General features: G+C 40.7%; 1 protein-coding gene across 4 annotated transcripts in view; it reads right to left on the bottom strand.

Annotated features, from left to right (window-relative positions):
* Positions 1 to 16,941, bottom strand: part of LOC106090443 (peroxidasin) — a 420,275-nt gene that overhangs the window by 98,222 nt on the left and 305,112 nt on the right. For all 4 annotated transcript variants that reach the window (XM_059360685.1, XM_059360686.1, XM_059360687.1 and 1 more), the window contains exon 6: positions 6,602 to 7,534. In XM_059360685.1, the coding sequence (XP_059216668.1) occupies positions 6,602 to 7,534 (933 nt within the window). The remainder of the gene's footprint in view (positions 1 to 6,601; positions 7,535 to 16,941) is intronic.

Below are 16,941 nucleotides of genomic sequence, written 5' to 3'. Positions count from 1 at the left end.
CCAAATTATTCACCCTTGGGCCTCGCAGGTTTAGGCCATAATGGCAGGCATCTGAGTTAAATACAACATGCGTGTCCATTACTCAGCCAGATCCAAAAGGTGAGTTGTTTGCATATCACAGCTGCATTGAGAACAACACTATCTGATGCACTGAATTTAATGTTACACCAAGTGTCTCTAGACGTTGTGGCTAGACATATTGCTGCAACAAATGCCGTGAGGCTAAGGGAGCTTTCTCTTTGATCATGCGGCGGCAATTGGGCGGCAAAGTGAGTTCGACTGCCATAAAACATTATTCTTGACCAGCGTAAAAATCTAAGACGATCTAGTCATGTCCGTCCGTCTGTCCATCTGTCTGTTGAAATCACCCTACAGTCTTTAAAAATATAGATATTGATATAGCCCCCATATAGACCGATCCGGCGATATAGGGTCCGCCCATAAAAGCCACATTTATTATCCGATTTTGCTGAAATTTGGCACAGTGAGTTGTGTTAGGCCCCTTGACATATTTTTGCAGTTTGAACTAGATCGGTTCAGTTTTGGATATAGCTCCTATTTAGACCGATCTCTCGATTTGAAGTCTTGGGCCCATAAAAGGCGCATTTATTGCGTGATTTTGCCAAAAATGTGGGACAGTGAATTGTGTTAGGCCCCTTGACATATTTTAACAATTTGGTCCAGATCGGTCCAGATTTAAATATAGCTGCTTTATAGACCGATCTCTCGATTTAAGGTCTTGGGTCCATAAAAGCCGCATTTAGTGTCCAATGTCGCCGAAATTTGGGACAGTGAGTTGCGTTAGGTTCCTCGAAAACTTTCTGCAATTTGGCCTAGATCGGTTCAAATTTGGATATAGCTGCCATATAGACCGATCTCTCGATTCAAGGCTTAGGGCCCATAAAAGGCGCATTTATTGCCCGATTTTGCCAAAAATTGGGACAGTGAGTTGTGTTAGGCCCCTTGACATCTTTTTGCAATTGTCCTATTTCGCCGAAATTTGGGACAATGAGTTGCGTTAGGTTCTTCGAAAGCGCTCTTCAATTTGGCCCGGATCGGTTCAGATTTGGATATAGCTGCCATATAGACCGATCTCTCGATTTAAAGTCTTGGCTCCATAAATATCACTTTTATAATCTGATTTCGCTGAAGTTTGACTTAGTGACTTATATTAGGCTTTTCGACATCTGTGTCGCATATGGTTCAGATCGGTCTATGTTTGGATATGGCTACCAAAAAGATCAATATTTTGTTTTACAAAATCGAACAATGGCTTGTACTTATTAGACCTCTCAATATCCGTGTCAAATTTAGTCAAAATCGGACCATATTTCGATAAAGCTGCTATGGGGGCATAAATTATGCATTTTTTACCGGATCATGATGAAAGGTGGTTTACATATATGCCCGAGGTGGTGGGTATTTAAAGTTCGGCCTGGCCGAACTCAACGCCTTTTTACTTGTTTTTTTTTTTTTTATTTGACTTGTGTATAAATGTCTAATTTGATGGTAACTTAAATTATTTTGAGCTTTTAATTTATCTTTGCTCTCTAGTAAATTTAAAATTTACATAGAACATTACAAAATATTTGCTTGCATCTTCTTTAAATGCCTTTGCTTATTTATTCATATTGGGCATCTATATATGATGCTGTTGGTTTGTGAAATTAGATAGCGTTATTATTAATTTATATTCCAATATTTATTATTTTGTTATCTTTAAATGCAACATATGTATTAAATGTGATACTAAGAGCAAATTATTTGAATATACTGTGTTTTGGGGTGGTTCGTTAAAGTACGAATATTAAATACATTTTTGTTATAAGACTAATAATATTATTTTAGTTTAGTTTGATATTGAACTAGGAACGATATGGATGGACAGAGCAAAATCTGTACCAGCTAGGGTCCATAAAAGATCCTATGGAATGGGTCTCAGATATAATTTTAGTTACTAGAGACAGATGTAGTCGATGTGATAATAGTCATTTTCGTATCGATGGTAAATGAGTTCGGATCACCATTTCATTCTTTCATTTGCAATTTTAAATTTTTCACCTGAGTATATGTTAGGTATTTTGAGTCGTCATTGCATCTTTTATTTGTTTGCATATGCGATTTTATCCTTTTTTATTGAAGTCACGATTTAGAATGAATGGTTTATTTCAATCCACAATTTGTCGCATTTGTCATGCATACATTTGCTTCCGCGACTTTTTCTCATTCCGTAACAAGCCAGTATTCATTCATTGGATTTCGAATGTATATGTTCAACAATGCATACAAAACAATACAATAATAAATATAATACAAACATTGTAATTCATCACAGTTTTTTCACTACATACAAACATGTAACAACAACAAAGCAAACATATTTGCATACAATGTCATTTATGATAAATGCAGAGACCTAGTAGTTGTGTTAAAATTGCAAATGTGCTGTTACAGAATGGCATTTCATTGTATACATATGTGTGATATATAACAAGTGACTTCTTCCTAGAAGTAATCATTAAAAATAATTCTTATGTATTGATTTCAATAGTAACATGATATATAACAAGTGACTTCTTCCTAGAAGTCATCATTAAAAATAATTCTTATGTATTGATTTCAATAGAAACAGTTCTAGTGATATATATAGGTGTTCTTTTGTTCTACGAATTGAAGAACGGAAGGCTAATTAAATTGAAATGTAATATTTGTTCAAATGATGTACCGGATATTATTTTAAGAGTGTTTCGATCAATCCTTTGTCAATATTTTTTGACAATTGTATATTGGAATGTCGGGAATTGTATTAAGGATAGCACCGTAGCAAAAGCCACTGATTGTCCAAAGAGAAAGTTCCTTTCAGGCAATGGTCGCATCGATTTGTTCATTCACAATGTCCAGAGGCATTAGGTGGTAACATTAAATTCAGTGAATTAGATGATATCGTTCTCAGCACAGCTGTGATGCGGATACAAACAAGCCATCCTTTGGATTCGGTTGAGTATTTTTCAGTTAGTGGATTTTTGAAATGCCATCCACCAGACTTACTTTACCTACTTTAATTGGCTATGACAGAACATTTGTTCCACTAGCCGAACGTAAAATAGCGTTCCAAGCGCCTCGATCTAATGAGCTCATTCTAAAATCTCTGACATCAAGTTGCGAGGTGTCTCCCACCACTTGATTTTTCCATCGGGATTTAGTCTTCCCGGTTTGCGTGTACCACCGTGTTTGCCTTCAAAAGACTTCTCTGCTGGAGCTTTTTCATCCATTCGGACAATATGACCTAGCAGTCGTTGTATTTTGATGCGTGTAACTATGCTATCGTCGTTATACAGCTCATACAGTTCGTTATTCATACGTCGCCTATATTCTCCATTAACGCAAACTGGCCCATATATTTTACGAATTTCTCTCAAATATTCCAAGCACTGCCTCATCTGCTTCCACAAGTACCCATGTTTCATATAACAGCACGGGTAGTATCAGTGTCTTGTATAATGTAATCTTCGTCTGCCGAGAGGTGGCCTAGTTACTAAACTGCTTACTTAGTCCAAAGTAGCATCTGTTTGCCAGTATTATTCTTCGCTTTATCTCAAAACTGATGTCAATCGTTTCAGTTACGGCGGTGCCGAGGTAGATAAAGTTTCTGACTATCTCAAAGTTGTGGTTCCCAACTTTCTTCATTTTCTTTATCATCTCGCTTGTCCAAGGTGTTTTGGGAGTTGAAACCATCCATTTCATCTTATTTCCATTTACTACCAAATCCATTTTCACTGACTCTTTTTCGATTCTCTTAAAGTCAGTAGTTACTACTTCCGCTAACCGACTTATGATGTCGATGTCGTTGGCATAGGCGAGTAGCATGTGTTTTCACATCTGCATCTCGTATAATGTTCTACAGCAGGATATTAAAGTGATCACACGATAGGCTGCCTTCTTGTCTGAAACTTCGTTTGGTATTAAATGGTTCGGAGAGATTCTTTCCAGTTCTTACTGAGGAAGGCATATTAGCAAGTGTCATATAGCAGAGTCTTATTAATTTTGCATGGATACCAAACTCAGACATGGCTTGAAATACCTTTGAACGTAAAGGAGTAGCGAAGGCGGCTTTGTAGTCAACAAAGAGATGGTAGGCGTTGATTTGTTCTTCTCGGGTCTTTTTCAGAATTGGGTGCATTGTGAACATCTGGTCTAGGGTGGATTTACCAGGTCTAAAGCCGCATTGATAGGGCCCAATTATCTCATTGACTTTAGGTTATACTCTAGTACGCTCTAGAGTATGTTGTAGGCGATGGCGAGGAGACTTATTCCTCTGTAGTTGACACATTCCGTCTTATCTCTTTTTTTGTGTACGGTATGCTGAGGTTCCAATCATCGGGTATGCGTTCTTCTAGCCAGATTGCGCAGATATGCTGATGCATACGCCTTGTCAGCGTGTCGTCTTCGGTCTTAAATAGTTCAGCGGGTAACCCGTCGGCTCCTGCTGCCTTGTTCTTCCTTGGTCGGGTCATTGCTACCTGGAACTCATTCTGACTATTCTATACCAACATCATTGAGCTTCTGCGGTATCCTCTTCGCCGCTAATGTCGGACGCTAGCAGTTGGGTAAAATGTTCTTTCCATATCCACCAGACTACATCACCATAAAGCATACCAAGAATAAACTGTATAAGAAGATTAAAAAATCGGTAACTGCACTCGATTTCTCAAACTAATCATTAGCACGATCAAGATCCAATATGGATAACAAGCGGGCACATCGCAATTATTTGAATAAAATGAAAACGGGCCATCCAATCCTAAGTCTTTCTACAAATTTGTAAATTTCAAGCGCCGTACAGATTTAGATATCTCAAAAGTTTTCACCCATTGTTTTGTTACTACTTATTCTGAAAAACGTTATGCACGCGACTATGAATATCCTTATATACAATAATTAAAAATTCCATTACGTGCTCTACACCGTACTAAATAGTCTTTGGGCGTGGAGGGCATCTTAATCTATCCGACAAATGTGCTGTTGAAACTACATGGCGTATTAGAAATCATGATCCTCTAACCAGTCAAAGTGTTTAGAATAATAACACACACTTGCTCAACTTTTATGAGTTATTTGCTATGCCATTCTTTAAATAAAAAGTTCAATGCTCAATGATCTAGAGCTGGAAGATGTTCAAAAAATCACGAAAATTTTTTTACATTAACAAGTAAAAAGGCATTAAGTTTCGCCTGCCCGAAGTTTGGGTACCCACCACCTTGGGTATATATGTAAACCACCTTTCGTCATAATCCGATGAAAAATTCATAATGTATGCACCCATAGCAGCTTTATCGAAATATGGCCCGATTTAGATCAAATTCATTTCAAATTCAATTCAGTCACGTACATTGGGTGATCTAATGAATACAAGTCACTGTTCAATTTTGTTGAATAAAATATTGGTCTATATGGCACTTATATTCAAATATAGACTGATCTGAATCATACTAATGTAGGCATTCCGTTTGTAACACCTCGAAATATTCGTATAGGACCCCATAAAGTATATATATTCTTGATCGTCTCGACGTTCTGATTCGAAATAGCCATGTCCGTACGTCGGTCGAAATCAAGATTGCGGTTGAAGCGTAAAGCTTTCATATAAACCGATTTCCGATTTGCCTTTTTGAGCCCTTACAAGCCGCAATTTTTGTTCGATTTGACTAAAATTTTGCACATAGTGTTCCGTTATGACTTCCAACAACTGTGCCAAGTAAGGTGTAAATCGGTGTGTAACCTCATATAGCTCCCATATAAATCGATCTCTCAATTTGTCTTCTTGGGCCCTTACAAGCCGCAATTTTTGACCGAGAGATCGGTCTATATGGCAGCTATATCCAAATCTGAACCGACCTGAGCCAAATTGCAGAAAAACGTCGAGGGGCCTAACACAACTCACTGTCCCAAATTTTGGTGAAATCGGACAGTAAATGCCCCTTTTATGGTCCCAAGGACTTAAATCGAGAGATAGGTCCATATGGCAGCTACATCCTAATCTGGACTGATCTGGGCCAAATTGGAGAATAATGTTGGGTGGCCTAAAAAAACTCAGTGATCCAAATTTCAGCAACATCGGCTTTTATGGCCCTAAGTCCTTAATTCGGGGGTTCGGTCTATATAGGGGCTATATCAAAATATAGTCCCATATGGCCCATCTTCGATTTTAACCTGCTTATGAAAAAAAAAAAAAAAATCTGTGCAATGTTTCAGCATTTTTAAAGACTGTAGCGTGATTCCAACAGACAGACATGGCTAGATCGTCTTAGATTTTTATGACGATCAAGAATATATATACTTTATAGGGTCGGAAATGGATATGTCGGTGTGTTGCAAACGGAATGACAAAATGAATATATCCCCGTCCTTCGGTGGTGGGTATAAAAAACTATGCAAAGTCGCGACTTTTCCAAAAGAGTTTAGCCAAATGAATAGGCATTGGGTGTTTAAATGTCAATTTTCGCCATATTTTCTCTTAAATAATAATATCTGTTTTAACCCACCAATTTGAAGACCTTCGTAATTCAATTCAAAAATTTAAAAAAAGGTACAATAGACTTACCTTTCACATCTATGTTGGCCGTGGCCTCCACCTTTCCCAGGGAATTGGTGGCTTCACAGCGATATATGCCCGCCTGCAGCAGGGTGGGTTTGACAATAACCAAACTGCCATTGGCGTGAATGCGTAGCGCATCGGTGGATTGGACCACCATACGACCATTGTAGTACCACATAATCTCTGGAACAGGTAGACCAGATGCCGAACAATCCAGACGCACTGGGTCACCATTTAATGCGACAGTAGCATCACTAGGTGAGTGGATAAAAATGGGCGCGTGAGGCTCTGGAGCTGGCGTTGGCGGTGATTGGGTTGTTGTTTGCTGACGCGTTTGCTGGGGACGTGGCTGTAGGTGTGGTTGTGGATACGGCTGATGTGGTTGCCTCTGAGTGGGCAAATAAGCGGATGGTGTTTGTTCTGGTCTGTGCCAAGTGCTGAATGGCTGCTGTTGTTGATGTTCATTGCCATGTGTGAACTCTGGATAGTGTCTACCATTTGCCGCGTCAAAGTGTCCTCTTCCACCTTGGTAGGGAATCTGTGGCTGATTCCACACTTGATTATTGTTGTTGCCATTGCTTATATAATGGTAGTTGTCATTGTCGTTGTTGGCAATGCCAAAGCCTGTCTCTATGCCAATGCCATGTATGGGAATCTCATTCTCCACCATCATACGTATGGGCTGGGTGCGTGTCTCACCCACCTCGTTGCGTCCAATGCACTCATAAATTCCAATATCATTTGCATTGACATCATTTATTTTGAGTGTGCCGGTGGAAAGGACCTGCATTTTGGGCGCATAGTCCTGGGAGATTTCATTGGTATTTTGCATCCAAATAATTTCCGGCTGTGGATCGCCGACCATGCGACATGGCAATTCGACGCTTTCACCTGTTGTTAAATGCATGTCATGTGGCGCTGTGACAATTTCCGGTTTTTCTGAAAGTATAGCAACAGCGAAACAGAAAAAGGATATTAGAAGACAGAGACTGACACATACACTCGCTCAAAAAGAAAAAACTGTAGTCAAACGTGCATCACGTATCATGTGTATAGTGAGAAAGTTTTCTTTTAATGTAAAAATGTTGAGAAATAGATACATTTTTGTAACCATCACCACAGGTGGGAATATTAATCTTTATACCTATGAAGCAAACACAAAAAAAAATAAAAATTGTTTTCAAAGACGAAATTAGTTGATCCAATTAATTTTTTATATGTAACTGCTTCAATTACAAAAACTACGTTTTAAAAAAAGAAATGGAAATTTTTTCAATTAACCAAATTGCATATTCAATTAAAAAAGTGATTAAAACCTTTGAAATTTTCAATTAATTTTTTAACAAATCCAATTAAAAAATTATTGAAATTTTCGATTAAGTTTTTAATTGATCCAATCGACAAGTAAAAGCACCATGGATCTTTAGTTGGAGGGCATAATTAAATCTACATAGCAAACTTCTGTCAAACCAGCAAAATTTAAAGCAAGGAACAAGGATGATCAAGAGACCGGTTTATATGGGAGCAATATCAGGTTATAGACCGATTTGGACCATAATTGGCACAGTTGTTGGAAGAACACAGAACACCGCATCCAAAATTTGAGCCAAATCGGACAAAAATTGATGCTTGTAAGGTCGTAACAGAACACCGCATGCAATATTTGAGCCAAAAGGGCTCAAAAAGTCAAACCGGGAGATCGGTTTATATGGGAACTACATTTAAATCTTAGCCGATGTGGCCCATTTGCAATCCCCTACGACCTACATTAATTTTAAGTATCTGTGTAAAATTTTAAGCGGATAGCTTTACGCGTTCGACCCTATCGTGATTTCGACAGAAGGACGGTCGAATGGACGGACGGACATGGCTAGATCGACTCTGAATGTCGAGGCGATCAAGAATATATATATACTTTATGGGGTCTTAGACGAATATTTCGAGGCGTTACAAACGGAATGACTACATCAGTATACCCCCATCCTCTGGTGGTGGGTATAAAAAATTATTGAAATTTGTTGAAAATTCCTATTAATTTCTATATTAGGTACACGATGTTTACCTCCTGGAACATGAACTTAAGGTTCGTTGTTTTGACAAAGGTCTGTGGGCACCCGTACAAAAAAAAAAAAATCCCCTGCGGGGGTTTTCCAAATAATGTCGGGTGTCGGGTAGCAGTGTATTGTGCACAGAAGCGGTAGCCCTTGGCTGATGGAGGACTCTATCGGGTTTATCCGACACTTAGACCGGCTGCCTGGGACTGGGACATATGGGTCTTTGAAATCCCCTTCCCTTTATATAGTAGGGGACCGTTTAATTGAATTTAGTTAAGCACCATATTTGAAAATTTTTAAAGATTGAATTAGAAAAATTATTGAATCGAATTTTTTTAATTAAAAACAAGTAATAGCGTGCTAAGTTGAATTATTTTGGTCTAAAGAAGTCATATCAAGATATCGTTATTTAGGGGGCCTATATTACCATATTGACCGATTCTGATAAAACTAGGTACTGATGTTGTAAATTATAAGATAGGTTTTTGGGCCAAATTCGATTTCTTCGGGTGCAATGGGTGGCGGTCGTTCTCCAAGGACTACATTCACCCGGTAGCCAATTACCGCATCTGTTACCGTGTCTGCATGAATGTTGTTTAGACCCGCTTGATATGCCGCTTGATCTAGAGGTTCTCTCTTGTAGCGCTGAACCTCACGCTCTTGATCGTGTAGATCTACCTTAAGGCTTCTGGGCGGTGGGTATCTATCCACAAGATGATGATTTGGATGGTCTCTGCGATAACAGCCCTAACGGTATTGCTTAGACAGCATGTAGTTATGTCTTCGCACTGGTAGGATCTTTGTCTCCTGATGGAGGTGATCCACATGAGAGCTGGGGAGACAGCCCGTCGCAGTTCGGAGGGCGGCATTCTGACAGATCTGAATATTATTCCACTGCGTGTCACAAAGTTGACGAGACCACACTGGCGCTGTATAACTTACCACAGACCGGCCAATTGCTTTGTACGTGTCAACAAGGTTTCTTTGTCTGCACCCCAAGTGCTGCAGGTGACTTGAGGACCTTGTTTCTACTTTTGACTTTATGGCAGATTGCTGTGGCATGTGAGGAGAATGTGTAAGAGCTGTCAAATGTGACGCCAAGTATTTTGGGACACTTGATGGTCGGAATCATTTCTCCATCGACCATCACAGTCAGCTCAGTATTCACCTCACGCGTATTTGTAGTGAACAGTGTGGCTGAAGATTTGGTGGCGGATATCTTCAGATTTCTTGCAGCCAAATATGAGGCAAGCTCGTTGAGGTAGACGTTCAACCTATCGCAGATGTCATCAATCGTTGGGGGGCCTGATGCCATGATCGTATAATCGTCTGCATATGATACGATCTCTATGCCGTCTGAAGGGGGTGGAATGGAGGATAGGTAGAGGTAAAACAGTGCCGGAGATATCACCCCACCTTGGCGAACTCTCTGTTTCACTCTACGGTGTTTCGACTTCTTATCCCTTAATTCCACAAATGACTGGCGACCACACAGATAATTCGCGACCCATCGTTTCAGGCCTGGCTGGAGGGACATGTTGGCGATGTCCTCAAATAATTTGGCATGGCTGACCGTGTCGAATGCCTTCGACAGGTCCAGTGCCACGAGGACCGTCCTATCACATGGCCTGGGCTGATTGAAGCCACGGCAAATGTGTGTGGTGATGGCATGCAAAGCTGTTGTTGAGCTGTGCAGTCTCCGAAATCCATGTTGATGCTCGGCGAATGGAAATTCTCCTACGAGGCTCGGGAGGAGTAATGCCTCAAACGTCTTTGCCACTGGTGAGAGAAGGGAGATCGGTCTGTACGACTCCCCCAAACTCGGATCTTTTCCAGGCTTCAGTAGCGGGATCACTCTGCCCATTTTCCAGACATCGGGAACTATAGGAGTGTTCAATGTCAGGTTGAGGACAGTGGTAAGTTACTCAACTCCAGGTGAATCCAGATTCTTCAACATCAATGTAGAGTTTCCGTCGGGGCCCAACGCCGTAGAAGATTTGGCGCCACGGATGACATTCGTAACTTCGCCCACGGTAAATTGTGATGGCTGTTCATCGGCTCGGAGACCACGAATACGGCGAATGGCTCTCCTCCTTGCCCTGTCTCTCTCGGGATGCACAATAAATTGACGGTTGAACAACCTGGCGCATCTCTTCGGATCAGTCACGGTTATCTCGCCAAAAGTGACTGAGGTCCTGTCGTCCCGTCTACCGGGGTTCGAGAGAGACTTAACAGTGGCCCACAGTTTGCCTGCACCGGTGCCTAAGTTACATTGCTCCAAGTGTTCCAGCCACAAATTCCGCTTATGTTCGTTGACTACCCTCTTTATTTCCAGATTCAGCTCGCTGATTTTGGGGTTAGCGGGGTCCATAGTACGAATCCCATCACACTCGTCTGCGAGTACCACTGCTTGCGCCGGGAAATTGGGTCGCACTTGGGGTATTCGACCGGCTGGTATAAAGCGAGCGGCTGCTGCGTTAATGATGTCTCGGAATTTCCTCTCGGCCACAAGCACATCAGAGGGGGGTGGCAGTTCACTGAAGCGGCGATTGGTATAATTTCTGAAGCCAGTCCAATCGGCCTTCTTATAATTGATAAACGTCCGGCGCTCAGAGATTAAGTCGGGTGGTCGGTCGATGGTGAGAATTATGGGGAGGTGGACTGACCCCAAAAAAATGACGGCTTGCCAGGATACGTCACTCAGGAGATCAGGGGATGCAATTGAGATGTCTGGCGAGCTGCTGCACCTCCTCGTAATCCTAGTGGGGGCATCTTCATTCACCGTGCAAAACGTGGAGCTATCTATCTGCTCTGCCAAAGCTATGTCACGCTGGTCGTTACCTAGGGGAGAATGCCATGACGTGTGATGCGCATTAAAATCCCCTAGAACCAGACGATTATGGCCAGATAGCAACCCACTTATGTCGGGGTTGTAAGCCTGGCCATTAATCGGGACACAGCTACCAACCGGCGGTATATACACGTTGTATATCTATATCTCGGCAGTACAAGACCTGACTGCTATCCCCATACATTCCATGTAGGGGTCACTAGCGTCAAACGCAGGCGAGATAGGTCTATACTGCACGGAATGGTGTATAACGAAGGCCAATCCCCCACCTCCAATCCTTGAGCGATCTTTCGTAGCACATTGTAACCGTGACAACTGTGCAAGCTGCAGGTGTTGGTCAGCTTTGTCTCCTGGATCGTTGCGACCATAAAGTCCACGATCTCATCGATCTTGCCACGCAGTCCGTTGCAGTTTAACTGCAAGAACGATACACTTCCCGGCATTGGCCTGGCAATATTAGGGCTAGGATGCTGCCGTTGCATAAATTGCCGTACGGCAGAGGTCGGGGGGATCACATAGTCCGACGACGACGACGCTTGTGACCCACTCGGCTATGGAAATGTACCCACTCCATGCACTGGTTACACCTCACCGACACCGACCGACGATGAAGGCGGTTCTGGCAAACGGAACAGAACCAGGGTCCGGGGTTCTTTTCAATCCCGGCACGGACCAGAAGCGTGCGGAGAAGGCACTCCGGGAGTGACGAAAAAAGACGAACACGTACAATTAGGCGGCAGCCCTTGCTGATGAGGTGCGTACAACCGGCTGCCATGGGATTGTATTCAGATCATACTAAGCATGGATGTTGGGAGTCATAGCTTAAGTCTTTGTTTCAAATTTTAGCCAAATCGGATAAAAATTGAGGCTTCTAGGGGCTCAAGAAGTCAAATCGGTTTATATGGGAGCTATATCGAATTTTGAACCGATAAGGCCCATTTGCAATCCTCCTCGACCTACATTAATAAGAAGTATATGTGCAAAATCTGAAGCGGTTAGCTTTACACGTTCGACCGCTATCGTGATTTCGACAGACGGAGGGACGGACGGACGGACATGGCTAGATCGACTCAGAATGTCGAGACGATCATGAATATATCTATCTTTAGGGGGCCGAAAAACAATATTTCGAGGTGTTACAATCGTAATCACTAGATTAGTATACCTCCATCCTATGGTGGTAAATTTAATAATTTTTTTTGGTACACTCTAATATATATATTTTGTATTCGAAGTACAATTCTTCTTTCGGGTATCTAGGATTTGGTTCCCTTTGAACTATACCTAAGCTTAATAATATGTGAGAAAAACTTTAAATTTGTAATCTGGTTTTTATGGCCCTTCAAATATTTGCCACAAACATTTCTGTGGGTGTATAAAGTGTGTAAATATAAGGTTGTGTGCATTGAGTGTCACCTTTATTTGCATAGTACCACAGGAATATATGATTGCAGCAGTAGATATGTGTGTATTTTTTACTCTCCCATTCGATTTGATCATAGGTATGATGTAGAGGAGCTCATGGGCTCAAACATAATAGCTTTTACTTTGGCAGTCTCGTTTTTATTGCCTGCCAGTAACGTTTCGCGATTTTATTTCTGTCCATCAATGGCTTTGTGTGAGTCTCGCCACTGGCTATGATTGATGTTTAACGTGGGGGCATGACAACCATCATGCTTTACACGTAGATTGTTACAATAAACCATGTATAGTGCAATCAACTCGATATGCAGGTGGATAGGAGGTAACACAGCCTTTTTTGAGAGGTGTACCATATCTAACATTCATTTGTATGCGAAGTTTCAATGTATGCACAACATTTATACTTGAATACCAGAATGAATGACTTATTGAATTTTAAAGTTTAACTCCAAAGCAGTTATGGGCAGACACACACATTTGCACATTACCTGCAATCCTGCCCACTTATGTGTTTGTGTAAGTACACATAATGGCGCCATAGTGCGCGTGTGGGTTCCCCTTTTGCTGTTGTACAGCAACATGATTTTGGATGCAACATGATATTTAAAATTAATTAATTAATAGTAATTAATTAGATTTCGCTTGAATTAAAATTTAGAATGATGGATGGTCGGATTAGGAGAATTTTGGAAAATATTTGTATATTTTCGAGAGATTTGGTTGTTAGTTGAAACAAGTAAGTGCGTACTAAGTTCGGACGGACCGAATCTTATATATCCTCCACCATGGATCGCATTTGTCGAGTTCTTTGCGCGGTATCTCTTTTTAGGCAAACTAAGAATAATGAATAAGAACTATTATTCTATTGGAGCTATCTTAAATTATAGTGCGATTCGGACCATAAATGAATTGAATTCTGAACATTGTAGATGTCATTGTGTAATATTTTAGTCCATTCGGACAAGAATTGCGCTTATAGGGGCTGAAGAAGCAAAATCGGGAGATCGGTTTATATGGGAGCTGCATCAAGCTTTAAATCGATTCAGACCATATTGGACACGTATGTTGAAGCTCATGTGAGAAGCCGTTGTACAAAATTTCTGCCAAATCGGAAGAGAATTGCGCCCTCTAGAGGCTCAATAAGTCAAGATCCCAGATCGGTTTATATGGCAGCTATATCAGTTTATGTACCGATTTGCGCCATATTAAGCACAGTTGTTAACAAAATACGCCATGCAAAATTTCAGCAAAATAGGACGAGAGTTGCGCCTTCCACCTGCCCAAGAAGTCAAGATCCAAGACCGGTTTATTATGTGGAAGTTATAGCAGGTTATGAACCGATTTGAATCATACTTAGCACAAATGTTGGAAGTGAAACCAAATCAACACGTGTTACATCCAAATCGGATAAGAATTGCGCTCTCTAAAAGCTGAATAAGTCAAGACTCCAGATTGGTTTATATGGCAGCTATATCAGGTTATGAACCGACTTAAACCATACTTAGCACAGTTGTTGGAAGTGATACAAAAACATCATTTGCAAGGTTTCAGTCAAATCGGACGAGAATTGCACCCTCTAGAGGCTCAAGAAGTGAAGACCCGAGATCGTTTTATATGGCAGCTATATCAAAACATGGACCGATTTGGCCCATTTACATTCCCAACTGACCTACACTAACAAGAAGTATTTGTAAAAAATTCGAAAGTTAGCGTGCATTCGACAGACAGACGGTCGGAAGGACATGGTTAAATCGACTTTAAATGACATGACGATCAAGAATATATATACTTTTTGGGGTCTTAGACGCATATTTCGAAGTGTTACAAACAGAATGACAAAATTAGTATACCCCAGTCCTATGGTATGAGGGTATACAAATGAAATCAAGCGAAATAAATAAGAATAAAATTAAATTAAATAGGGTTAGAAAGTTAAAGCGTGCTAAGTTCGGCCGGGCCGAATCTCTTTGGCCGATTTCTCTTTATAGACATCCAAAGGATAATGAATAAGAATTGCTATGGTATATCAGCTATACCAAGTTATGAACCGATTGAGGCCATTCTTGGTTTGGCTGTTGGAGACCAAAGTGGAATTTATTGTGCAAAATTTCAGCCAAATCGGATAAGACTTGCGCCCTATAGTGGCTGACGGAATAAGATGGGGAGATCTTTTTTATTATGGGTGCTATATCAGGCTATGGACCGATTTCCGCGATATTTAACACGTATGTTAAAGGTCATACAAGAAGTCGTTGTAGTAGAAGCTGAAGAAGTATAATCGGGAGATCGTTTTATATTGGAGCTATATCAAGATATAAACCGATATGGGCCATACTTGGCGCAGTTGTTGATGGTCAAACCAACACCACTCATGCAAAATTGCAGCAAAATATCAGCAAACCCGAATAACAATTGCGTCTTCTAGCAGTTCAAGAATTCAAGATCCGCGATCGATTTATATGGAAACCAATTTAGACCATACTTTGTAGAGTGAATGAAGTAAAATAAAACACTTGGTGCGCAATTTCAGATAAATCCGATAATAATTACACCCTCTAGCGGCTCAAGAAGTCAAGGTTCGAAATCGGTTTATATGGGAGTTATATCACATTATGAACCTATTTGAACCATACTTAGCTCTGTTGTTGGCGGTCATACCAAAACACATTTCAGCCAAATCGGATAAGTAATGCGCCTTCTAGCGGCTCAAGAAATCAATATCCGATATCAGTTTATAGGGGAGCTGTATCAGGTTATAAACCGATTTGAGCAATTTAAGCCATACTTGACACAGTTGTTGATGGTCAAACCAAAAGACCTTATGCAAAATTTCAGTCGAATCGGATAATAATTGCTCCTTATATCGGCTCATGAAGTTTATGTGGGAGCTATATCAGGTTATGAACCGATTTTGACCATACTTGGCAGAGTTGTTGGAAGTCAAAGATAAATTTGATAATAAGTGCGCCCTCTAGCGGCTCAAGAAGTCAAGATCCGAAATCGGTTTATATGGGAGCTATATCAGATTATGATCCGTTTTGAACCATACTTTGCACAGTTGTTGATGGTCATACCAGAATACTTCTTGCAAATTTCAGCCAAATCGGATAAGAATTGCGCCCTCTAGAGGCTCAAGAAGTCAAGGTCCAATATCGGTTTATATGGCTGCTAGACCGAAACATGGACCGATTTGGCCCATTTATAATTCCAGCCGACCTGCACTACTAAGAACTATTTATGCAAAATTTCAAGAACCTAGCTTTACTCCTTCGAAAGTTAGCATGCTTTCGACAGACAGACGGACAGACCGACGGACATGGCTAAAACGACTTAAATTGTCAAGACGATCAAGAATATATTTACTTCACGGGGTCGCAGATCAATATTTCGATGTGTTACAAACGGATTGACGAAATTATTATACCCCCATCTTATGGTGGAGTGTATAAAAAAAAAGAAACAACTAAAAATGTGCTAAAAATGTAAGCTTCTAGGAGTCGTAGAAGTGTAATGGAGGATCTGCTTATATGGGAGCTATATCAGGTTATGGACCGATTTGAACCATATTTGGCACGGCTATTGGAAGTTGCAACAAAATACATCTTGCAAGACTTCCGTCAAATTGGCTTACAATTACGGCTTTTAGGGGATAATTGAGGCTACGTCTATCGGGGCTTCATCTATTTATGGACCTATATGGGCAGTATTTAATGTGAATGTAACGTACTTTGCTGCTGCTGAGGGTATGGAATAAAAAGTTTTCGCTGCTGCTGCTTTCCGATGACGCACAGTGGGATAGAATTAAAAGAAGAAAACTAGTTAAAAATATGCCATTTAAGAACGGATAGAGATAACTCATTGAAATTTGTAACCAGCAAAAACTAAAGCTTCTAGGAATCGAACAGGGATGATCTTGAGACTGGTTTATATAGGAGCTATATCAGGTTATAGACTGATTTTAACCGTACATGGCACAGTTGTTGGAACTCGTAACAGAAAACCGATGCAAAGTTTCAGCC

This window comes from Stomoxys calcitrans, chromosome 1 (assembly GCF_963082655.1).
Source record: "Stomoxys calcitrans chromosome 1, idStoCalc2.1, whole genome shotgun sequence".
Classification (NCBI taxonomy): Eukaryota; Metazoa; Arthropoda; class Insecta; order Diptera; family Muscidae; genus Stomoxys; species Stomoxys calcitrans.
The sequence above is the reverse complement of the archived record's forward strand: the minus strand, read 5'-3'. Positions and strand labels throughout refer to the sequence as shown.